Source organism: Rhinolophus sinicus, chromosome 2, assembly GCF_057876585.1.
Source record: "Rhinolophus sinicus isolate RSI-liver-muscle chromosome 2, RSI-T2T, whole genome shotgun sequence".
NCBI classification, from domain to species: domain Eukaryota; kingdom Metazoa; phylum Chordata; class Mammalia; order Chiroptera; family Rhinolophidae; genus Rhinolophus; species Rhinolophus sinicus.
Window position 1 is genome coordinate 145804324 of NC_142502.1, and position 26751 is coordinate 145831074.

The 26751-nt window shown below is 35.6% G+C and overlaps 1 protein-coding gene across 11 annotated transcripts in view; it reads left to right on the top strand.

The window, feature by feature from the left end:
- Positions 1-26751, top strand: part of WDPCP (WD repeat containing planar cell polarity effector) — a 307863-nt gene that overhangs the window by 80479 nt on the left and 200633 nt on the right. For 7 of the 11 annotated variants that reach the window (XR_016020448.1, XM_088796122.1, XM_019717842.3 and 4 more), the window contains exons 2-6: positions 6310-6394; positions 16372-16419; positions 17283-17327; positions 18938-19008; positions 19261-19320. Coding sequence is in view for 10 of the 11 variants with exons in the window: in XM_088796122.1 (XP_088652248.1) it covers positions 6334-6394; positions 16372-16419; positions 17283-17327; positions 18938-19008; positions 19261-19320 (285 nt within the window). In the remaining variant the exon portion in view is untranslated. The remainder of the gene's footprint in view (positions 1-6309; positions 6395-16371; positions 16420-17282; positions 17328-18937; positions 19009-19260; positions 19321-26751) is intronic. The other 4 variants (XM_088796121.1, XM_074332055.2, XM_074332056.2 and 1 more) reach the window with 4 other exon arrangements.

Consider the following 26751-nt stretch of genomic DNA (forward strand, 5'->3'; position numbering starts at 1 on the left):
AAATGCTATACACCTAAAATGCTCAAAGTATTTGTGATACTTAATGAATGTTTAATTATCATAGGATTCTCTGAGGTCCAAATGACTCAGTGTCCCTGTTATAACAGGTTCCATAATCCAAGCTTGTGGTCTCTCTATTTTGAAACTTCTCTGTCCTTTACATGAATTTTATAATTGCTTAATTGTTTGGTTTAGTGTTGAATATTTCAAAAAAATTTTACTTATGGTAACATTGATAAAATATTTCATGCATATGCTTAACAGGTATTAATATAATTCTGTGTTAATGGCATTAGATAAGAGATTGTGGGGGCATACACTGTGTTTTATGTAATTACCTAATGATGACTTGAACACCTAATGCAACTAACCAGGGGTGTATCTTAAATTCGTACTCTGTAGTTTTCTTTAGTTTTGTGTATTTTGAATTGGTGAATAGATGTTCTTCAGAACATCTCTTGATAATAAATAGCAAGTATATGTTCTAAGTTTATGCCCAGGAAACATAATCCTTTAGGCTCTTTGAAGCATTTTGCTCATGCACATTCATCTGAAATGTCTTGTTGGCACCATGGGATCATTCATCTTTGTTAAACTACACCAAAGTCTTCTCTTTGTTAATTCTTTCTTTCACATCATGTTTTACATTAGGGTTTTATTTGCCCTCAAGTTTCCTGTTCTTCCCAAAGCAGTTAAAACAGCTGATTTCAGAAACCAGGGAAGGCAAGTCTTTTGTAGATTTATTTAGTCACCAGTTATCTTTACCTCTAAAACTTAGTTTTTGTTTTTCAAAAGAATATTATCAAAGGTATAACAAGATGCAACGTCTTAGTGCAATGGTTTCTGTTTTGTATGTTGCATTCTTAAAATTTAGTCTGTATGGTAACAATTATTCTTAAGCAAATAAATATTTATTGTAATGTAACCTGCTTTGGAGGGAAGGTTTTAAACTTTTCAAGGATGTAAGTAGAAAGTAAAAAGAGCTCTCTGGGATCCCCTCATGTCACTGTCCTCACAATTTGGGCTATCTTAGATTCTCCTCCGTCCCCCAAGAAAAAAATTATCTAGATTTAGGTCAAGCTCAATTTAAATTGTGCTTCTTATTCTCTTCGGAGACTGGAAATTTGGATTCAGGATGGCCTTCTGAGATACCTGTGACTGTCATCAACTCCCCTGTGAAATTAAAGTAAACAGACAATTGTAAAAGTTGAAAAGATATTTTACAATAATTGAAAAATTATGGGCAGTTTTTTTTTTTAGGTTCTTCTGCTATTATTTTCATTTGGATACTTCTTTTTCCTATTCAATATTCAATATTAAAGCAGTTTTCTAAATTTTAAATGAACTCATTCTTTCATTTTCCCCATGTAACTACTTTTGTTCTAGTCCTGAGTCATGTGCATTGGGCTTTATCCTCAGAGAAATGCACAAGGGCACGGAGTGGGGCAGCATTTCTCAGCTTACTTTGTTAGGCACTCCCTATTTCACTACCTTTTGCACACACCCCCTCCTGAAATGCAGAATCCAGCATTCTTCTGAAATTCTTTCCTTCCCCCTTTCAAAACGACTATTTATGCACTAATACAATATTTGAATAATACGAGTTCAGTCTTGACTACTTCCTCCAGGCACATTTTTCACACTAGGAAATTACCAGCATTCTTTTTAACTGCTGGCATTCTTAAGATGCAAGGCATTTAAATGTCTGCATGTTTCAAAACAAAAACCACCAAAAAACTGCACAGTGTAGAGATGGCAAGACATCTTGAGGACTAAAAAGGATATTGATTTGGTCCCCTCCCACCATGCCCATCTCGTTGTTAGTATAGATTTTTACAAAGTTGTTTTATTTACTCCATTAATTCTCTTTAATTTTCTATGGTCTTACTTGTACGTATTTGAAGTTTAGGGGAAAACAAGGATGAATAACTCACATTTTACTATCTTTTGCCCCCTGATAATGCCTGACCCTGCAAAGCTGCCTCCTTATCTACACATATTTTGGGGAGTCCGCAGGAGTCATCGCATGTGTTCATAAACAAGTCCACTCATTTACGAATGAACATTGACATTTTCTTCTCACTCGCCGTACCTGCTACTTCCTGGGCCTGCCTTATCAGCTGATGATTGCTGTCATTTCTTCAGGTGTATGGATTACTCCTTGGCCACCACGGCTACTTTTGCTGGGTATAGATCCCATTTTGTCTGGATACCACCACTCTTCACTGAGTACACTAATCTGAAGGGCTACCAGTCCTGCTTACTTTCTGCTGGGCGTCACCCCTGCAATCACTTCACCCCCCTTATACCAGATACTCCCTTTGGGGCCGCAAAGGAGTCCTTTATAAAGTAGAATGTCTTTCTTTTTTTGTCCTTTACTTTTTAGTGAAAACTGGAGCAGTGTTGTTTGTATGAGCATTCTGAATACTAGCTTGTACATTTTTCTCAGTCCTTCCACCCCCATTAGAACCAGACATGAATCCTTTGATGCTGAGCTGGAAGACAGGTCCCATTGTAGACTCTGCATTGTATTATTCTGAAAGTTTCCCCTTATGTCCAAATGAATAGGGTCAAGGGTTTTGTACTTGACATTTGAAACTCTTCACACATCTCACTTTGCTTATTTCCCCCCAAACTGCATGATTTCTGAGTAGTTTAGGACTTTAAAACTTAATAAAGATATGGGCAGCGGACCTACTGGTTTTCTAGTTAAAAGCGTTCCTGCCTCTTAGAAATAGTCAGTGCAGATTACAAAGAAAATTATAGTCCATTCTCCATTTCTGTTATCAGAGGAAAGTTTTAACAAATTCTCTATTACTGAATTGACTTAATGGGAAAAATAAGCTTTCAAGTTCAGTCTTCTTTTGATATGTAAGTAAAGTTGCTGCCTTTTTGGTTTTAGTTATAAAATTTTATCTATACTTAATTTGCATGATAAACCTTTTTATGTAGCTACTAACAACTAAACTTCAGCCTTGTCTTTGCACAAATTGTCATGAATTCTAATTATTGGTATTTGGATAAACTTACATTGAGGAATGTTTTTCTAGCATAGTCTAGAAATTGAGACTTTTGTTGCTCAATATCAGAAGAAGTATGGTCCTGTTTGATATACTTTCTTCCCCATCTCAGTGGGATAGTAACCCATTTGCAGGTCCTAATTTATGCATACTTCCTTTTATGTAGAAACTTCTCCGCATATAGATGTTTTTTCTTTATAAAACTCCTATGTTGTACTTAGTATCCATTCTTTCATTTCACCTTAAACAACTATATAAAATGAGAGATCATATTTAATACTTTTTTGTTTTTTTCCATATAAATTTGCATAGTGCTGAACATACTGAGTGGTAGTAGCAATAGCATCGACAATGGCTATAATAAGGTTATTGAATAATGATACCCTAATACAGTCCTGTGGTAGGTACTTCATTATACCCATTTATAGCTGGGGGAACTTAGAAATAGAGAAGTTAAATAATTTGTCCAAGTTAGCTAGTAAGCTGAGAAGTTAGAATAAGAAACCAGGACTCAGAGTCCTGGTTCATATATTAAGCTTAATAAATGCAAAATAAATATTTACTTAATTCATTAACCGATTCTTTAAATAAATATTCCAGGCATCACCCATCCAAATCACAAGGGTGCAGTTTACATATTCTAATACAGTATGTGTTTTGGTTTTTTAAAAAGTATAACTATAAAGTAATAATTTTGAAATAAGCTCCATAAAACTAACTGAAAACATTTCCAAATAACAGAGCTCTGGAAATATTTTAAGTGATAGCAGCCTCACTAGAGTCCCTCCTAAGGCGACAACTCTGAAAAATAATACTCAATTGAATGGAAAAATTAATAATTTGCTTAATATGTCTTTTTCCCTGCTCCCTGCTGATAAGGAACTGGGTCCTCTTTCATAGTAATACAGTCCAATAGCTCTCCTATCCCACACCTGTGTGCATGGCAGCCAGCTTTTGGTTAGAGCAGGGCAGATCTGGGGATTGGAGAATCCTTTGATTCATCTCTAACCTTTAAAGGCTCTTTAGTACAAGGAAAAGAGTGAATTCGGATCAATTCAAAATTTACTACTATTATTGTAGCCTATTTCCTTTCTACCATTTTCAGTTTAATTTGTCCATCACTTTCCAATATACATCTTGATTTACCACCATTCCTGGGACATGCCTTTCTTTTACTCAAACTACTATGTGTTCTCTCTACCATACCTGTGCAGCCAAATACAGTAGAGCACTGTAGTTGTGAGCTCAGATCCTGGAGCCAGTCTGCTTAGATTCAACACCTGCCTCCCCTACCTGCTGGCTATGAGACCTCTCTGTGACTCGTTTTCCTCTTTATAGAAGTGATGATGGTACTACTTCAAAGAGTAGCTATTAGGAGTAAATGAGTTACTATATAAATTACACACACACACATACATATATATATACTTACATATATACATATAGAACGTTTAGAACAGTGCTTGTTATGAGGTAAGTACTTCGTATTATCTGTTAACCCTCTTCTTCATCATTATTATTTAACTGGTGAAATCCTATACTTCTCTGAGGTCCTGCTAACACTTCACAACTTCTCTGTAGCTTTCTTAGAGGCTCATAGTTTCAGGCAGGCATGAGTCCTTCTTTTATGTTGTCACATTGTTCATTCTGCCATTTTAATAATTAGCACACTGTGTCTCATTAGTTCAACATGCATCTGTTTCTTGATGATCATAAGTGCATTGAGTTCAAATCTAAAGGAGAAAGAAAGGCCAAAGAATTTTGTACTATGTCTAAAAGTATTTTAGATGATCACCCATATAAAACTATCATGGGAAATATTTTTATTCACTCCTAATGTTAAATAAGCTGAGGGCTTATTCCTCCATCTAAAACGTGTCTTAAAATATTTTTAAAGGGGGCCGGCCCGGTGGATCAGGCGGTTAGAGCTCCATGCTCCTAACTCCAAAGGCTGCCGGTTCAATTCCCACATGGGCCAGTGGGCTCTCAACCACAAGGTTGCCGGTTCACCTCCTCAAGTCCCGCAAGGGATGGTGGGCAGCGCCCCCTGCAACTAGGATTGAACACGGCACCTTGAGCTGAGCTGCCGCTGAGCTCCCAGATGGCTCAGTTGGTTGGAATGCCTCCTCTCCAACCACAAGGTTGCCGGTTCGACTCCCGCAAGGGATGGTGGGCTGTGCCCCCTGCAACTAGCAGTGGGCAACTGGACCTGGAGCTGAGCTGTGCCCTCCACAACTAAGACTGAAAGGACAACAACTTGAAGCTGAACGGCACTCTCCACAACTAAGATTGAAAGGACAACAACTTGACTTGGCAAAAAGTCCTGGAAGTACACACCGTTCCCCAATAAAGTCCTGTTCCCCTTCCCCAATAAAAAAATTTAAAAAATATATTTTTAAAGCTTCTTTTATTATTCGTAAGTTTACTGGAAAGAGCAATTTTTAAATGATCTCTAAAAAGAAAATGTTGGTAGTTTACTGTATGTATTTCGAAGCAAACATTTGAAAGTTATATAAATTGTTTTCAAATATTTGTAAAATACTGACTTTTTTTCTGACTCAGATTAGTCTTCTCCCAGTCAGTCCAAATTGATTAGGTTCTACTTAGTTAAAAAATATTTATATCCATATATCAATAATATCCATCACTAACCCCTGCTAGTAAAATTGGGAGAAAATACAGGATGTACATTTTTGCTATTACTTTTTTAATGCAGTTGGAGTAGACTATCTGGATCTATCATGACATACAGATTAACAAACTGAATGCTAACGTGATTTCACACAGTTTACTTTGAAGTAAATGTGTTTCTTATAATAGTAACTATATACTATTTACTTTGCAAATTTCACTTTAATAAGTCAGTTTATATGTGAGAGATAGTAAATATTTGCTTTGTATATTAAAAACACAAATATGCCTGTACTTAATAACTACCTAACAGATGTTTCCTTTCCTTAAAAATGTTTTTAAAAATGCTTAAATGTTAAATAATTCTAAATATACTCAGACCCTTAAAAACCAAACATACGTTATTGAAAACTGAAATATATATTCTTCTTAGCACATTTCTCAGCGTGATGACAATAGTAAATCTAGGAAAAGAAGTGTATTTTTCTTCTAGAATTTATTTCTGGATGAGTAATAAGGGCTATACTAATGTTTATTCTAACGAGCCATATCTACAATATCAGTAGTGGCAAATGATTCTATTATATCTAAGGGATCTTGGTTTTATTAGCAATAGAAGATAATTAATTGGCACCTCTTTTTAATTATTTTTAAACAGGCCACAGATTCCTTCTGCCATCAGATGTCTTTCTGCTTGACTGAACTGCACTTGTGGTCTTTGAAGAATACCTTACACATTGGGGGTAAATCAGCTCTGGATTAATTTCGATGTTTTTGAAAATATAAGTTACAACATTATAGATAAATACCAGCAAAGGTTAGAGCCTAGATTCTCCAGCTGGAGTTATATTATTTTTATACTTAATTAAAAATTGGCTAGTGGAAAATATTCTGTTTAGTTACTCTGATTAACTTATTTTTTTAAGCTTGAGTTAGATTTTCTGTTTAAAAATTAATTTTACTAGCCTAATGTTTTAAAATTAAAATTAATTAAAATTTTTTTACTAGTCTAAAAAATTAATTTTACTAGCCTAAGATACATACATGTTTAATTTTTGCCGGAATTGTTCATAATAACTGATTTATATTCATAAATATTTGCAGGCTAGCTAATGGTAAAGGCATTTCTATTTGATTTTAAAATAATATATCAAACATGGAGCTAAGATGTACAATTAATTATATTAATGTTATTTGCATTTCACATTTTTGGGGGGAGGGAAGTAATATAAGTGTATTTTCACAATGCTTATTAGCATTATAAGATAAAGTAAATATCACTAGGAAACATTTTTTATAAAATCTTTCTTTTCTTTGATTATCCAAAACAGCTCTTGTATTTAGGAGGACAATTTTATTTATGTCTTTAGCATTATTATTATTAAGAAAATATTTTTTTCCCTTTACTAAATATATCTTTATATCAAATATATAATTACAAATGAATGTCATTATGATTTCATTGTTTACCTTGTTTAAAATGTGTAAGGATAGAGCTTCCAGTTAAAGTGGATTTAACACGCGTTGCTTCCTTCCCAGATTCTTCTAAAATGAGAGTAAATGACAAAATAAAGGAGGCATTAACCCACAAGGACTAAGAGAATAAGAGAGTAGACAATTGCAGTTGGATGGTTTTTAGACAATGGAAGGGATGAAGGAATTAGCAAAGTTTAATAATCTGAGTATCAGATTTCACTGCTGGAGAAATACAGAGAATTCCAATAACAGCCAATTTGTGTCTCAAAACTCTAGAAAGATACAGAATTTGAGGAGCTTGATACTGTAGGAGATGGGGATGTGTCATGAGGGTGACAACAAAGGGACTTCAAGTCTGCTTAAGAAGTAGTAAGATATTTTTCATACTGTGCAGATATTTAACTAGGGTGGCTCTAAACTTGGGAACACTAGCCCCAGTGGAAGAAAGCAGCGGAGAGGTGCTGAACTGAAAACAAGGATGAAGTGACATTTGAGGGGATCCTCAAGTGAAACACCGTGGTTCCTGGCTGATCTGTGAAGCCCACCAGTTGGCAAGCCCTATTCATGTACACAGAGTTTCTAATAAGCTTTCTAGTGCCTCACTTTTAAATATGAACAGGAAGAAACAAAATACAGTAGCTTCAGAAAACACTGGAAAGTTATACTATTCTCTTGGAAATTGAAAATACGAAACAGAAAAAATTTTAAACTCAAAAGGGAAATAAACACGCTTATTTCACTGCTGGTGAAAGTATAAATTGGTCCAACCACTTTAGAAAACAATTTGACATTATCTAGTAAGTTGATATACAAGTATACATCACCTGTTGACCAATAATTCCACTCCTAGATATATGCCCTGATGAAAGCCCTGACACTTGTGCACCAGGAGATGTGTACAAAAGTGTTTATAATAGTACTGTTTACAATGCAGGAAACTAGAAACAACCCAAATATTAATCAGCAGGAAAATGGATAAATATATTTATGCAACAGAAAAAATAAATGAATTATAGCTACATGCAGCAGCATAGATGAATGTCAGAAATATAATATTGGACAAAAAAAGCTTAAAAAGTAAGTTGCAGAAGAGTACATACAGTATGATTGCATTTAGGGGAAGTTCAAAAATAACAGGAAAAATTAAATAATGTATTGTTTCAGGAGACAAATAATACTATAAAGAAAACTAGAATTATGAACACAAAATTTTAGTATAGCTCTGAGAAAGGAGGGAATGGAATGGAAATTGGAAAGGGTACACAGGAAGCTTAATTTAAAAGTTATTTTTTTCCCTTTTTTGTATTTTTTAATCTTACATACATTCTTTTGTATTTTTAACATTACATATAATTATTTGTATTTAGTAATTAAACAATTTTAAAACAAAAATGTTACAACAATATTTTCAATATAACACTTTATTTAGTAATAAATATACATACAGAAAAAAACTCTAGGGAGAGACAATGTTATTAGTAGCTGTCTCTGAAGAATTGAAATATGGGACATTTAACTTTTTTATGCTTTTCTTACTTTCCAAAGTTTATACACTGAGTATATATTATTTTTATAACCAAGGAAACAAAATTATTTTGAAATATACATAAATATGTTAGAAAAAATAAAATGAATGCTGTGATAAAACACATGGATAATAAATAGGAAAAATAGGAATTTTAGTGATTTAACATAGGAACTCTATAAGTTTGTTTCTTTTTTGTTCATTCATTTTGTTCTTCAGATTCCACATATAAGTGAAATCATATGATATTGTCTTTCTCTGTCTGACTGACTTCACTCAGCATAATACCGTCTAGGTCCATCCATGATGTTGTAGATGGCAGGACGTATTCTTTTTTATGGCTGGGTAATGTCCCACTGTATATATGTACCACTTCTCAATCCAGTCATCTATTAATGGAAACTTACGTTGCTTCTGTATCTTAGCTACTGTAAATAATGCTGCAATGAACATATGGATGCACATGTCTTTTTGAAGTAATGTTTTGGGGTTTTTTGGCTAAATACCCAGAAGTGGAATTGCTGGGTCCTTCTTTGTCTTTCATTATAGCCTTTGTTTTAAAGTCTATTTTGTCTGTTATAAGTATTGCTACTTCAAATTTTCCTTTTATTTCCATTTGCATGAAATATCTTTTTACATCCCTATACTTTCAGTCTCTGTGAATTTTGATCTGAAGTACGTCTCTTGCAGGCAGCATATGTAAGGGTCTTGTTTTCTTAGCCCCTCAATCACTCTGTGTCTTTTGATTGGATCATTTAATCCATTTACATTTAAAGTAAGTGTTGATAGATATGTAGTTATTGTCATTATTCATATTTTTCATCTTTTTTTCTTCTTCTTAAAGAAGTCCCTTTAACATTTCTTGTAATACTGATTTTATGGTGATGAACTCCTTTAGCTTTTTCTTTTCTGGGAAGCTCTTTATCTGCCCTTCGATTCTAAATGATAGCTTTACTGGGTAGAGTACTCTTAGTTGTAGATCCTTGCTTTTCATCACTTTAAGTATTCCATGCCAATCCCTTCTAGCCTGCAGAGTTTCTGTTGAGAAATCAGCTGACAGTCTCATGGGAGCTCCCTTGTACTTAACTGATGGCCTTTCTCTTTCTGCTTTTAAGATTCTCTCTTTATCTTTAACCTTTGGCATTTTAATTATGATGCGTCTTTATCATTATGATGTGTAGGCCTCTTCAGGTTCATCTTGTTTGGGACTCTGCACTTCCTGGACTTATATGTCTATTTCCTTCACAAGTTTAGGAAGTTTTCTGTCATTATGTCTTGAAATACATTTTCAATTCCTTGTCTCTCTCTTCTCTTTTTGGTACCCCTATGATGTGAATGTTGATACATGTTCCAGAGGCCTCTTAAAATATCCTCATTTTTTTGGATTTTTTTTTTTTCTTTTCGCTGTTCTGATTGGGTGTTTTCTGCCACCTTATCTTCCAAAGTGCTGATTCAGTCCTCTGCTTTATCTAATCTGTTGAGTCCCTCTAATTTATTCTTTCAGTTATTATATCTTCATTTATGACTGGTTCTTTTTTATGATTTCTTTCTGCTTTTTTATTATTTCCTATTTCTTTGTTGAAGTTCTCCCTGAGATCATTAAGCATCCTTATAACCAGTGTTTTGAACTCTGCATCTGGTAGATTGCTTGTCTCCATTTTGTTTAGTTCTTTTTCTGGTGCTTTGTTGTGTTCTTTTCATTTGGAACATGTTTCTTTGTCTCTCCATTTTGTCTGTCTCCCTGTGTTTGTTTCTGTGTATTAGGTAGAGCTGCTATATCTCTGTCTTGGTAGAGTGGCCTTCTACCAAGTTCTACCAAGTTGTAGTAGTGTCCTGTGTGGCCCTGTGGCGCAGTCTCCCTGGTTACCAGAGCCAGGTGCTCCAGGTGTGTCCCTTGTATGGGTTGTGTGTGCCCTCCTGTTGTAGTTGAGCCTTGTTGCTCTTTGCACATCAGTGGGAGGGATTCATCCCTTGGTTGATTGGTTATGAGGACTGGTCGTGACTACAGTGGTGGAGCTATTGTGCAGGGGCTGACACTACAGAGCAGGATTTGCTTTAGTGGGGCTCTGATGCCTGTCAAGTTTACCCTTTGAGTGTGTTGTTTGTGGAGGTGGTTGAGTGGTGCTCTGGTGTGGTCTGAAGCTGGCCACCAGATGTGTTGGTTCTGGGAGGTGCCTTGGCGCAGGCCAAGGTCACCCACTGCCTGTGCCCTTCCTGGGGCCACTTAGTTTGAACTACACAGTTATCTACAGATGGTTGCCATTTATGCTGGGTTTGGACGTGACTGGTAGAGGCTAAGCTGCAAACCGAGGCTGGCTGATGCTAGTGCCATGCTTGGGACTGCTTAGCAAGAGGTATGGGACACATCGAGGCCAGATGATGCTTGTTTGGTGTTTGTGAACCTTTGAGAGATTTTAAGAAAGTCTGCAGCATGAGCCAGGACAGGCAATTTGTTTGGAGAAGCCACTGGAAGCAGCTTGGGTAGACCCTCAAGTTGAGAGGGTTGGGATCTCAGGGAATGACCAAGGCAGGGCAAAGGGTGTTAGTTAGGTTGAAGGAGACTCAGATATGGCAGCCACCTGCATCTGCATGCTGAGTAGGAGGAGAGCTCAACTAAGGAACAGTGGCTTCTGCCAGCAATTTTTCTGGAAAATGCTGCTCCTCCAGCCCTCGCCTTAAAACCAGACAGTTCAGTTCCTCCTGGTATGTCCCTGGCACCTTTTGAGCTGCTTGCTCAGTGCTGGAGCTCAGAGCAAGTGAGTCCATCAGCAAGTAAGTCTGTGGGCAGGCCCTTTAAGAGGAACTCCTGTGACTCCAGCAGCTCTCCGTCTCAGCCACAATCTTTGCTGGTTTTCACAGCCAGAAGTTATGGTGACTTCTTTTTCCGGCACTGGAACCCTGGGCTGGGCAACCTGGTGTGGGGCTGGGAACCCTCTCTTCTTGGGGTGCTCTTCAGCTAAGATATCCCTCCTGATTTTTAACCACCACATGTGGGTGTGGGACCAGCTCATTCCGTTTCTCCATACCCGTCTACCAGTCCTGACCTGGCTTCTTCTATATATTCTTAGTTATAAGACTTCTGTTCAGCTAGATTTCAGGTGCTTTTCAGTGATGTTGTTTTGTAATTTAGTTGTAATTTTGATGTGGCCGTACGAGGAGGCAAATAGCATTTACCTATTCTGCTGTCTTGACTGGAAGCCCTATCACACTTGTTTTTAAAGAATACATTGATGCCATTTTGAGCTTTCTAGGAAAAATATGTCACTAATTACAATATTACCAATGTCTTTGGGGGTATAAACGGATTTTTTATTTTTGGCTTTCAATATTTCTTTTTTAAATATCTAAATCAAACATGCAGGGCTTTAAAAATTCAGGTACTTCTAGATGCTTTCAACATAAGCAGCATTGCCACACTGTATATCTTCTAGCCCTCAATACCTGCTCCATAGCAATGACTGTTTTCAGTTTTTAGCTATTTCTTTGGGTATATACCTCCACATTTGTAAATAATATGCTTATTATTTATTGATTCTTTAGTTTTAGATATTGTCAGTTGCCTGGCTTGAACCTATGATTAGAAATTTGATTGATTCTATCTTGATTCCCTGATACCCCTAGTTTTCTGTTACATACCTGGCAAACTCCTTCCCTATCCCTCCATCTGTCCTAAAGTCCTCTGTCCCTGCTCCTCCTATTTGGAGACAGTGAATGGCTTTTAGAGAACAATCCCCTACTATACATAATAGCCCCCAGGGACAGTAAGGTCTTCAGCCCCAAGTGGATCTTCAGCCGGACCTGTACATTCTCTCTGCTGACACATTACTCTCTTTCCACACATATGAAATCCTACTTCTTTCTTTAAGGCTCAGCTCTTATAGTTACCTAGAGAAGCCTTCCCTGCCATTTAGACTAAGTAACCCTGTTACATGCTCTCATTATGCTTAGTGTTTAAAGTATATTTAAAATTGAGGTGAAATTGACATATAACGTTATTAGCTTCTGGTGTACCTCATAATATTCAATAAGTTTAATTAACATACATTACCATACAGTTAAAAAAATATTTTTTCTTATAAGAACTTTTAAGATTTACTCTCAGCAACTTTCACACATGTGATGCAGTATTACTAACTACAGTCACCGTGCCATATGTTAGATCCCCATGACTTATTTTATAACTAGAACTTTATACTTTTTGACTCCCATCACTCATTTCACCTACACCCCCACCCCCACCCCCACCTCACCAATCTGTTCTCTGTATCTGTGACCTTGTTTTTTTTTTTTTAATTCCACATATATGTGAGATCATATGGTATTTGTCTTTCTCTTTCTGACTTATTTCACTTAACATAATGCCCTCAGTGTCCACCATGTCATCACGATGACAATATTTCCTTCTTTCAATGGGTGAATAATACTCCATTCTATGTATATACTACACTTTCTTTATCCATTCATCCATTGATGGACACTGAGTTTGTTTCTGTTTCTTAGCTAGCGTAAATAATGCTGCAATTAACATGAAGGTACAGATAGCTTTTCAAGTTAGTGTTTTCGTTTTCTTCTGATAAGTATCCACAAGTGTAATTACTGGATCATGTGGTACTTCTCTTTTTAATTTTTGGAGGAACTGCAATACTGTTTTCTGTAGCTGCTGCACCAATTTACCTCCCCACCAACAGTACACAAAGGTTCCCTTTTCTGCACATCCTCGCCAATGTTTATTTCTTGTCTTTATAATAGTCAGTCTAATTTGAAACAATCACAGACTTACAGAAAACTTTTCTATACAGAGAATTTTCTTCTTGAACCATTTGAGAGTAAGTGGCAGACCTGCTGCCTCACCACCCTCAAATGCATTAGTTGTGTGTTTCCAACAGAAAGGTTATTGCCCTTCATCACCACTATGTAACCATCAAAATCAGGAAATTAACAATGATAGTGGTACTACCATCTAATACTCAGAGTTTCACCAAGTGTCTCACTAATGTCCTTTTTAAGGAAGGGATCTTGTTCAGAATCACATGTTGTATTTAGTCGTCATATCTCTTTAGTCTCTTTCATTCTGGAACAAACCTTTCATCCTTTTAATTTTTACTTATTTAGTTTTAAACTTTTGTAACCTTAACACTTTTGAAGATTTTACACCAGTTACTTTGTAGGATGTCCCTAACTTTGGGTATGTTTGAAATGTCCTCACAGTAAGGTTCAGATTATACATGTTTGGTGGGAATTTCCAGAAGTGATGCTGTGTTCTTTATCGGATGGTGCACAACTTCAATTTGGGTGTTTATTGATGTTCACGATCATTTGATTAAGGTGCTGTCTTCTAGGCTTCTCCACTGCAAAATTACTTTTTCCTTTGGAATTACTTAGTATTTTGTAGGGCGGTACGTTGAAATTATGTAAATGTCCTTCCTCATCAAACTTTATTTTGTCCCTCTGGACTCAGGTTTCCTGTTTTATTCAATGGTTTTAATCCATTACTATCATTATTTATTTTGATGTTTAAATTTGTTCCTGATGTGGACAGTGGGACCTTTTTCTAGCTGGCTTCAGTGTCTTTGTAACATATCCTTGTCAGTATTTGAGCATTTGCATTCTTTCTGACACTACTGATCTTCCAGCTCTTATTTTACCTTCCCTTTCCCAGCCCTGGCATCAGCCACTTCTCTCAGGAGTTTGGCTGCTTTTAGAAGAGGGTGGTATCTAGAAGCCAAGGTGGGCTTTAGGTGTATGTGCTTATTGCCATTGGAGTATCGTTACTCCCAGGCCCTCTCAGTGGGCAGAGCTTAGGGAATTTATGTATGTATATATGTATGTCTGTATACACATATTTACATCCACATTCATTTCTGTATTTATCTCTATATATTGAAAACCATGAGCTCACACTGGTATCTCCAATTCTAATGTAAATAGGGTTCATTATAATTTTCTCCCTTTCCATATTTGTACTTCCCTTTGCAGACACTGGGGATTCCATATCTTTACTTACTTTATCATACGTCCTGTATGCAATCAGTCTCCTGTCTCTGTGGCCACACCCTCCTCTGTGTGAATCCCTTCTCACCCCATGTAGGTTCTGACAAACCTTGTTGGGTAGCCTCCATATGTGGATGTCCTCACTTTGTTCAGCCTCTGAAACCCCACACGAGGCTACTGCCCCGTGTGAGTGTCCTACTCACCCTGCTAGGGTTCTGCCACACCATGTCATGCCAACTCGCTGCATAGACACCTTCCTCATCTTCCTCATCCAGCTGAGGCTCTGACACTCCGTGTGGGGTAGGTCTCCTTCTGCAGATACCTCCTTGCCCTGCTTGGGTTTTGACAGCCTCACTCCAGGCCTGATGCAGTAGGTCAGACCTATGCCAGAATTCAGAGCCCCTTATGATCTTCGTAGTGCTAATCTAGAGTTGTAACTGTTTGGATGCATGCAATGATGGAATATTTATAATAGAGGATATTACCAGTGTACATAATGCCTATGGTTCTTAGATTTAAAAAGAAAGAAAAACTTGTTATTAAATTGTAACATATGTATTGAAAAGTGTAAAATTATAAGGGCATGTTTTGAACTATCAAAAAGTGAACACACCCATAAGATTATCACCCAGATCAAGACATAAAATATTATCAGTATCTTAGGAGACCTACTCATGCCCTTTCCCAGTCATTCCTTAATCAATATTTTCAATCTAATAGAAATAAGCTGCATTCTTTAAAATTGTATGTCCAGATGAATAGCATGATGAATAAAATAGAGCTTCAGTAAGCTCTATTTCAAAATAGCTTACTGGCTATTTTGAAAACTATTTTTGAAAAGTTAATTATAGCTGTAATATATTTTTTTGAAGTTTCATCATTCAGTTTGAGAAAGTGAGTCACTAGGGGGCAGCCTGTACTGCTTCCACTTCTTGAGAACCAGTTGTATCCTTTTGTTAGTAACTAGAATTATTTTGTATGGAAGGAAACAAATGTTACTTCAAAGAAAGAAATATTTCACTATTCACAGATAGGAAGAAAATAGAGTTATTTTGTTCTCCTGTAATTAAATTGCAAGAACAGATTCCTTGATTAAATCACTGTCAACACCTAGGAAGCCTAGCTTTACTTTTTTTGTAACTCCAGCAGAGCATCCGAATTTGAATGGGTTCAAATTTGAATCCGAATTTGGAAGGTTTTTTGAATCTAAACAAGCTTCAGATAATTTATCCATACCTTACTCTAATCTCTTCTTTCTTTCCTGTAGATTCCCTACCAAACACCCTACTAAACTTGAGCTAAATAGAAAAGAAAGCCACAGTTCAGAATGCAATAGTTAGGGCATTTTCTTCCATCCACTGATTTCATTTTGCATTGCTTAGTGGCAGTTCCTTTGGGTAGCACCCTGTGAAAAATATCAGAGGAAGTGTGAAAGAGAAAAGCTTGTCTTCCTTAATTTCAGTTCTTTACTACTCCTGTCCTCATGCCATTCTAGTTTTGTGTAAATCTTTTCTAATTAGATTGATAAACTGTCCAGTTCCTGCATGCCCCTAGAATAGATGAACCCATATTCAGATACTTTTGAACTATTTTATTTCTAGTAACATAAAGACACTGTTTCTGTCTTCCTCCCTGCCCTACACTCCCACCGTGTCACATAGTATGGTTTCATTTCTTATTCTCTAGAACTTTTTACCATAATCTAATGTTATTTCTTCCTCTCTGTAGATAGAGATATCGGCATATACCAGTATTATGACAAAAAAGATCCACCAGGTAAAGTATCTATTCTACTCAACTAATTTTTATAAACTAAATATTCCAAACTATATAATTCTGACCATTAAAAACTGTTTTTATGAGCTTTAGATAAATTCTAGAATTTCAAGAAAAGTCACTTTAGTTGCTTATAAAAATGCTGAGGTTGATAGCTATTCTATATAAAATAAAGCAATATTGAGAAAATGCTGGAGAAGAACATGAAAGTTTTCATTTTACTGCTGATCAGACTGATAACTGGACAGTCTATTCACGTTTATTTATCAGTGTCCCAGTAGAGGGCATTGTTAATGCATGGGTCCCACTGATGCTGGCCTTCTGGATCCTCACCTGATATCTGAAATAGGCATTTCTGAGTGAATGATCAATTTTCTTTATCTGATTAATCCTGTTAATCCCAGAAGTTTCATGATGGGCCAAAAGGTCTTTCTAGCTAGAGTTACTTCCTGTTTTGGTCTCTGTTGAAGTGGGGCTGTATGGGCATCCTGTGTGCTTAGCTTGGTGGTTAATAGGCTGACTTCATGGTTCTGATGACAGACTGAAATAGCGTCTGTTCTGGGCTCTGTTGCAGTTTCCTTCCCTATCTGATGAGATTGCAAGCTCAGGATATTGGCCCACCTGTTGTGCTACATAAGCCCTTTCACTACAAATTTAGGAAATAACCTCTGTGAAATGAAAACATCCAAATTGTGGGATTTTTTTCAACTGCCTTTAAAAAAGTTTAGCATAATTTACTAATCTCAATAATGTGTGTGATGATACATTATGTATGTGAATATAAAAATACACAATATATTATAATAAAATAATTTCCACTTTTTTTCCTCCTTCTTTCCAACTCTCCTCCAACACAATATCAGCAGCAGAGCATGGTAACTTAGAAGAAAAGCAGAAGTTGGCAGAATGTAAGCTTACTTTATATTTGTTTGGAATTACTATAAAATTGAAATTTTAACATCTCTGAAGATTCAGTTTAGAAAAAATATTTTAAGCATTCTGCACAAGTAGGAAATGTTATTCCTTCTAAATTTCTTGTAAATTCCTGTTGTTTAGGATATAAACATATAAGTAAGAATTACATTTTGTTAGGCAGTTATATTAGGTTGGTGCAAAAGTAATTGCGGTTTAAAAGGTTAAAAGTAATAGCAAAAACTGCAATTACTTTTGCACCAGCCTAATAAAATTTAGACCATTGAAATCTCTATCCAGTTTTTAAATGCTTATATAATCATAAGCTTTCTTAATGAGCCATATTTATATTATTTAATATACTTAAAATAAGTATATCATGCTTACATTCTGATAGCATTTTATTTGTACTATGCTTAAATTATTGTTTTACCCATTTTAAGAAAATAAGATTTATAATTATTAGTATTAGCATTTTATTCTCTCTAGTCTTTTCTGTTCTAAAATATATAAGTATGATATATATGTAATATCGATACAATGAAATAGGGTTTAATGACTTAAATATAATTTACGTTTTGTTTGGAATATAGGTGGAGCTAAAAATCCTACTTGTTCTCTTTAAAATGGTTAGGCTGACATTTAACTTTTAAAAAGACTGTATTAGTTGCTGTAACATAGATTTTAAAATTTGCACATATGCTCTACACATCATAAATTATGTTTATAAAGTGAAATGAAATAAGATATATAGCAATTCTACTGTAAAATTTTAATGTCTGGATATAAAATATATTATGTGTATACACATATACAACTCTTATTTAAATTACTATTTAGGATAATTCAAAAATGAATTCATTTTTGTGATGAAGTAGATATTATAATCAATTTAACATTTTGTTCATTCTTTTAAACAAAACTATCTTTAGTTAGACTTAAGCTAACATTGAGACTCTACTGAATAATTTTGTCTTTTAAATAAATGTATTTAAAACACAACAGTGGCTTATCATTGAATCATGGTATAGATTTTAAAGAGAATTATTTTAAATAAAACACTATTAGTGCCTAATTTTTTAAAACTTGGATGTCCCTCAATTTTTCCCTTCGTTTTAATATGTGATGCTTTGATGCTTAATTTAAAATTCATTTTCCTGTGTATCATTTTTTGTATTTTACTTCTTTCCTCACTATATTCATTTACTCATTAGGCATCTTCAGGTCTGAGAAGGCTACTTGCAGAATTTGGAATTTTTTTTTTGGATTGAACATTTAATTGTTTATGTGAAAATGTTATTTCTGTGGTAAAGACTGGATCACTTACCATTAGGTACTAGATTCACAGGCCTAGGAAACTTTCCCAGGGATTCTCTCTGTGCCTTGCTGGTTGTCATCATAAAATTATGATCAGGGAGATTGTTCTGTGGTAAAAATTCTGTTCCTATGACAAAGCCTTTCAAAAGGCTGTCGTTTGATGATGGAAATGAAGCCCACTTCCTCTCAATTAAGGAGGTGTTTTATTTTAATCTTCCTAAGGCACACTGCTAAGCAGTTTTCTTTTAAAATCATGTTTAACTAACTGCATACATGTTTTATTTGCCAGCACGAGATTATCCTTGGACGCTCAAAAATAGACGCCCAGAAAAACTTCGAGACTCGCTCAAGGAGTTGGAGGTATCTTTCCAAAAGTTTCAAAACTGGCAACAAACAAATCTGTTTTAAAACATCTTTCAACAACTTTAATTTTCATAAAGGATCAACTCTCCTGGTGATGATAGCTTTGCTTTTGTCCAGTGGGGAGTTCCAAAACAGTTGCATCTTTGTGTGGCATGCTGATCTTTTTTCTGCTTGCAAATCAGAAGCACTTTAACTGATAACAACAATGAGTATAGCCAACTGCACTCTCTCTTTCTCTGTTTCTTTCAGGAGCTGATGCAAAATAGTCAGTGTGTGCTGAGCAAATGGAAGAACAAATATATCTGTCAGGTAAAATGATTTGACGTGCTTTTGCAGTGTTTAACCAATGGAGCTGAAAACTATGCAGTAATTGGTATTCTCGTGTTATGATAGGTAATGGACAAAAACTTTTTAGGAGTAGATATTTCATAGTTTGAATTCTAGTCCTTCTAGAACTAACATTAGACAGATTGACACAGGCTACCGGGCTACCTCATTAATCAGTGTAGTTGTTCTGACACACTATAAACACTAGTAAAAATCTTTTCAGGTAGTATTTTTTGTTTGGATTTGTGTGAATGTTGTATTAGATATTTACTGGTATAGATTTAATCATATTTTTGAATGAAGATAAAACCATAGGACAAAGGCTTTTTGGCATAACACTCTAGTAAGCGTTTGTGAATGCCGTGCTTATGGAAAACAATAAGCAGACTAGAGTTAGACCTAAGATAACAAAACATCTGCTCTTACTTTTTGAATCCTCTTAGCTACACTGTTTAATATGGTAGCCACTAGTCACCGGTGGCTATTTAAATGTTAAGTTAAACTAATTAAATTAAAAATTCAGTTCCTCAGTTGCACTACCCACATTTTAAGTGCTCAGTAGCCACACGTTATCATATGGACAATATTGCTACAAAACATTTCTGTCACAGAAAGCTCTGTTGGACAGCACTAGTAGGGCCTAGACAGGGAGCTACGTGTTGAATGAGTCTATATTCAGGACATAATCATAATAATTAGTGTCCATTGATCACAAAATAATGGACAAATGCCTCAGCTTTGCTGATAGGCTTTGAAAGTACTATTTGCCTGGAAAAATTTTACTTGCCTTTGATAAAAAAGAATCATTAGTCCTATTCCACTCTTACGTGTTACATCATGTATTGAAGTTATATCAGTACTACTATTAGGTTGGTGCAAAAGTAATTGTGGCTTAAAAGGTTAAAAATAATTGCAAAACCCACAGTTACTTTTGCACCAACCTAATAATAATTATAACTGTTTCATGGAATTGAATATCCTATATCAATTTAAATTCTTGCTTGTTAACAGTGTTATTTATTTTAGGTTTAACTACTGTTGTTTGCAACTTAGGCCCATGGCTCTATCCATAAATCTACAACATTGAATTTGTCATAATTAGGAACATAACCTACTACTTGAATATAGACTATCATTTTAATGGACTCTATTTTCCTCATTTTTTGTTTAAACTAGTCTACCTTTACTTATGAAGATAACTAGTTACCTATTTAATTGGCATAAGTTATTACTTTCCAGAGATTGTTTACAAGGCTGAATCAATATTTCTGAATGATAATACTTCTTAAATTTGATTTAGGATACTACTCAAAAGGACGGGATTATGTAAAAAGTCATATAATTTGTTTTCATAAAAGTTTTAATCAGACTTTAAAACTTGAATACAGAATATGCTCTAGAAAGCTTTAAACTTAGTACACCTCAAATTGTACTTCTCAATTACATTACTCACCTTAAAAACAAGCTCAAAATTATTTGACTGGAGGGCATGCCTACCACCTATAGTATGAGGTGTGTCTCATGGCCTCCACCCTTACCATCACACGGGGTAAGTTGGAACATGTCAGACATCTTAAAATATGCAGTGGAACATCCCAATAGGCAGTCCTTTTCAAACAGACTTTTTTGAATTTTAATTTAATAAGCAAGTTTGTGTGTATGTATGTGTGGGGGACTTTGGAGAGGGATATCCCTCGCTATTGAATTTATTCAATGCAGAAAAGGAATTTGCATGATAAAATATATACAGAACTACTTTTGTAATTTACTTTGACCTCACAATACTGGTTGATTAGATGTTCTTAAAATAGATATTTTACTACCAGTACATTCTTGATGTGATATATTTTAACAGGAGAACTAGACCTCCACCCTGTCCACAGGTCCTGGTTAGTCCCCGTATCTTTAGGGCCTTTGACAGACTTCTTGACATTATCCATTCGCTTCCTCAGTTTCTAAACAAGACTGTTAGCTAGGTCTAAAAATATTTGTATGTCTGTTTTCGTGGAGGTCTCTATTATCACAGTAAATTAAAAATATGTTGCTCAATCTAAACGTTTAGAAGGATCCCCTTAACCTTTTCTTAGTTGCAAAATAAGTAAACCACCTCCACAAGCTCCTTAAGGTCCCTCTTTTGTGCATCACCCAATATGGTGGCTCCGAAGATGACATATGCCTAAATTTCTACTAGCAATTGACCCCTAAAATGGTAGTAGTTGACTACAACATAATGTTCTCTAACTCTTAGAATAGGGGTGGAAAAAGTTCCTCAGTGTCCTGATGCTAATATACGTAGTTGAATTCTCAGCCTTTGACTGTGGCCTCTTAACTAGTAACCATCCACTCCCATGGCCAATTTAGGTTTTATGGAATTTATCTTGGTTTGGTTGTCTTCTTCTTAAGGGATTCTTATTTCTCCAAAAAGTCCAATTGTTTAGAAACTAGCATGGCAGGTACATCAACATAAAGGATTTCAGAGGATACAATCTGAGCTTGGATTTTTCCCTCTGTTGAATAAAGAGTTTTTATAGGTTGCCATCGTTACCAGAGCTTAGTTCATATTGTTGATCCAATGACCTATAAATTGTATCATTTTAAAAATAATTTCCTCCACTTGTAAATTCAGAACAGTTTATAAATCAAGACTTACCTATACATATGTTCCATACGAAAATTGTCTTTTGAAGTCAGTTTTCTAGAGTATGCCTATTCCTAGTTTAAAAATGCATTAAAACTGTGAGATATAATTTATAGAGTTTTAGTTTTACTAGCTATCAAATATATTTCTTGTTTTTTTGGTCTCCTAAAATGATTTCATTATGAGAAAGTGTTTAATAATTTCTTGCTTTGAATTTCTTAAACCATTTTACAAACTATTCTTAGGGAATAATAGTTTCAGCACTAAGACACTATTAAATTGTATACCACTATGGTGGAATTTTTAAATTTCTTAAATTATTGTGATTTAAGTCACTTTCATATTTCCAGACTATTGCATAATTAGTTAAAAGCAATATTATTATTAAGTAGATGTAACCTCACATATACTGATATTAGATTAAATTATTTGAATCATATGTGTACATTTAGCTATGAAAGTATATAATATACTCAGCTGTACCCTGATTTCTTTTTTCTAACAATTTCACATTTCCAGGTACAATTTTAAAATGTCAAGAAAAGATAGTTTCCTTTTTTAATTCTTGTAATGAATTACTTGACAGCCTATGTAAAAATATAAATTATTTTCCAAACCTATCACAGATAAATCGTGACCTTAGGAAACTCGTTTTATCATAACTTCCTGAATTGTAGACTGGATCATTCATTACCTGATCCTTCCTTTCATCAAATTGCGTGAAAATCAATTTGATTTCCTCATAAAATAATCATTGACAAACTATGGTTTTAAGTTACAACTATTAATAATAGTATATTATTTATACAAAACCGATCCCATGTTATTTATTGACTGCCATCATTGTGGGAGGCACCAAGGAAGTGTAAGGTGTGGGCTGAGTCCCAAGCATAATCTATTCAAGGAAAATGTGAAATTCAAGGAAAGTATGAAATCACTAGGAATGAATGAGTGCTAAGTTGTATGACACTGAATAAAAAGATAGTAAGAGTGTAGAGAAAGCGTAGCGATTAGCCTGGCAGAGGGATGTAGGATAAAACATGAACACCACAGGCAGTTTGTATAAAAAACAAATGATATGGGGTACATATTTTCTGAAAACACCAAACTAGGGAGTTTCTGGACTTGAAGATGATAAGCACAAATTCATAGTAGAAGTGAGGTGGCTAGATGAAAATAAGGGGATTAAGTGAGAGTCTGTATCTGGAATGTGAGATCTTCCTCACTGCAGCAGTTAGGCCAATGTCTCTATGTAACTTATTTATAGGACACTTCTCGAAAAACATCAACTGATTCTTCCAGAGAAGAACCTATAGATACTGATATATTTGGTAGTTCCCTTTGAAAAAGTAAATGTGCCAACGAATTTCCTTACAGTGAAGCCTAAGTTAACAGGCCTGCTGATGCACACTGAGCTGCCAGTCAATTTTCAGAGCCTTACTTTTAAATATAACCGCCGAGCCAGAGATCACAATACTTTCGAGGAAACTCTTCATCTGTAAATTGGAGGCCTGTGAGTCTGAGGATAAAACAAACAGAAAAGAAATAGCATCAAGGACAATGCAATAAACAATTTAAATTCAGAGAATTAAAATTAATCCCCACAGAGAAATAAGAGGAGCTGTTGCATCCTTGAAAAGGAAGGAATTCTATTTTTAAAAAAGCAGTAATCAGGGAAAAGGAAAGGAGCTCTTGGGAATTATGAATTGACAGAATAAGTAGAAAAATGAATAGAAGAATTGAAAGATAAAGTTGAAATATCCCTATAAAACAGAACAAGTTCACTACTTGTTCTAGTAATGAACAAGAGGCAATAGAAGATAGAAAATTAGTATCAGGACAGATATCTAACTAATAATAGAAAACAGAAGGAAAGAAACAAAAAAATAAAAGAAGAAAATTTCCCAGAACCAGAGGATGTTTGTTTCCAATTTGAAAGGATCCAATTATTGAAAAAAAAAAAACAATATCAAAGCATATTTTATAAATTTTAGAAAACCAAAGATAGAATATCCCCAAAGCTTTCAGAGTAAAAAAGAAAAACAACAAGATACATACAAAGGAATGGGAATCAGACACACACCAGACTTCTCAATAGCAACACAAGGAGCAAGAAGATAGTGGAATGAAGTCTTCAACATTCTGAAGGAAAGTGATTTTTAGTTTAGAATTTTATATGTAGAATTCTAAACTGCCATTCAGACAAGGATATTTTCTGACTTGTTTGCTCTCAACAAAATTTGCCTGCAATGCACTTTGCTCAGGAAGTTATTGGAAAATGTACTGCCCTAAGCAACACAGTAAACCAAGAAACAAAATTCTTAGGATCTGGGAGACTCAGAGGATCTTACATAGGCAAGAAGTGAAGCGAAATCTTAGAATGATAACTGTGCTTTAGGCCTAGAGAGGAGCAAGTCCAAATTGAGGCAAGGGACAGATGGTTCTACTAGGGATGTTGGAGGGAGGGAAGAAAAGGAGCTGATGGATCAGATATCTGATCTGATATAGTAGAATTAATATAATAATATTAATAAGAACAATCATTGTTATTACTATTACTATAATTAACAATAATGATTATTAATAAGAGTTAAGAAAAGATATAAGAAAATTAAACTTTGATCCATGATAATAGGAAATCAGTAAGTAATGATTAATCAAGAGATAGCATATATGGAAGACATTGCTAGTTGCTTGACCAATATCCATTTTTCTTTATGAACAGACCCTGATGTTCAGAGTGGCAATATGACCAATTTAAAGTACTCAGCTTCCCTGTTCCCCATGAAGCTGAAGGTGGCTATCTGAAGCAGTTCTGGCCAAAGTAAGCAGAGGCTACTAGTAGGACTTACAAGAAAGCTTATTAAAGGAGCCACACTCACCTGGGTTGAGCCCTTTCAGCTTCTGCTCTGCCTTCCTTCAGTCTATATCTGAGATATGCCGAAAGGGGCCCAGGGCCTGCTTTTGATCATTCTTTTACTCAAGGCACGTATAGATTTAATGCCTACAATATGCCAAACAGTATTCTTGGTGCTGGGGATACTAGTGAATAAAACAGACAAAAATGATCAATCTCCTTGTTCTCCTATAATTTACATTCTAATAAAAGAGACAGTCAAGGAAAGATTGATAGCTAGAATTCAGAGTATGTAAGAAAGTGAAAACGGTTAGAAAAAGTAAAGCAAGAAAGATGAATGAGTGGGGCAGGATGGGCCTGATATTTGGTGACAAGGAAAGGCCTCACTGAAATACCATGTGATTAAGACAGGAAGGAGCAAGCCATGGAAGCTGTCTGAGAAGAAGGTTCAGGTAGAGGAAACGGCGGTACAGAGGTCCTGAGACGGGAGTATACCTGGCATGTTTGAAGAACAGCAAAGAATCAATATGACTGGAGAAGAGTGAGCAAGGAGAAGAGTAGTAGGAATTGAGATCATAGAGGAGATGAGACACTAATTATATAGGGCCTTGTAGGTCTCTGAAAGGACTTGCCTTTAACTCTAAGTGAGATGGGAAACCCTTGAAGGGTTTTGAGCAGAGGAAGAACTTGATCTGACTTACTTTTTAATTGGATCACGTTGGCTGTTGTGGTAGGAACAGCTTGAAGCAATGAAGATCAAATCAGGAAGATCAGCTAGAAGGCCATTTCCATAGTTCAGATGAGTCATAATGATGGCTTTGACTGGATGGGAGTGGTTAAATGCTGAGAAGTGGCCAGATTCTGAGCATATTTTGAATTTTGAGCCATCAGAATTTGGTAATTGATGTAATGTGGGGTATAGAAGAAATTTCTGAGCAACTACAAGAATGGAGTTGCCATTTACTGAGATGGCAAATGGTGAAGAGACATTTTTTGAGGGAAATATTAGGAATTCAGTTTTGGACATCATTGTTTGAAATATCCATTCGCTATTCAAGTGGAGAAATCAAATAGACAGTTGATTATAGGACTCTGTAGTCCTGCAGAGAAAGGTCTGGGCTAGAGAGACAAATTTGGAAGGCAGCCACACAGAGGTATTAAGGCCAAGAGATTGCTGACGATCACCAAGGGAGTGAGTGTAGACAGTGTAGAAGGGCTGATCCATAGGGGTCCTCCAGCATTTGAGGACTGGAGAGATGGAGGAAGGAGACAAAGAAGGAGAAGCTGAAGAGGTAGAGTCCACTGAAGGGAGTATGGTGTCTGGGAAACTAGATTTTAAGAAGAAAGTCAAGTGTTACTGGTATGTGAGATACTAGTAACACAATGCCTGAAATTGAACATTGGATGGAGTAGCACAGAGGACATGGGTGACCTGGGTAAGAGCAGTTTCAGTAGATGGTGTGGGCAGAAGCCTGGTTGGAACGTACGTAAGAGATAATGGGAGGAGAGAAATTAGGGGTTTACAACATAAGAAAGAGTTACGTTATAAAGGAAAATGGAAAAATAGGGCAGGAGCTTGAGGGAGAGGTGGGGTCAGAAGAGGTTTTTATTTCTTTTTTAGGTGGGAGAAAAATATCTATTTCTGTATGCTAATGGGAGTGATCCAGTAGAGGGAAAAATTGATAACAGAAAAGAGGACAATTAATTGCTGGAGTAATGTTGACAAAAAGCCCCTTAATAAAGGGAGAGGGGATGGAAAGTGGGTGCCTGGTACCTGATGGTATCATGGAGCTGTCTTACTAGCCATGGGCTGCCTAACTCCAGATTTTTTGTTTTCTGAGGAAAAACAAGCTCCTGTTCATTTAAGTAATGACTTTCGCTTTTGGTTTCTATTACATGTACCCAAATGCAATTCTAA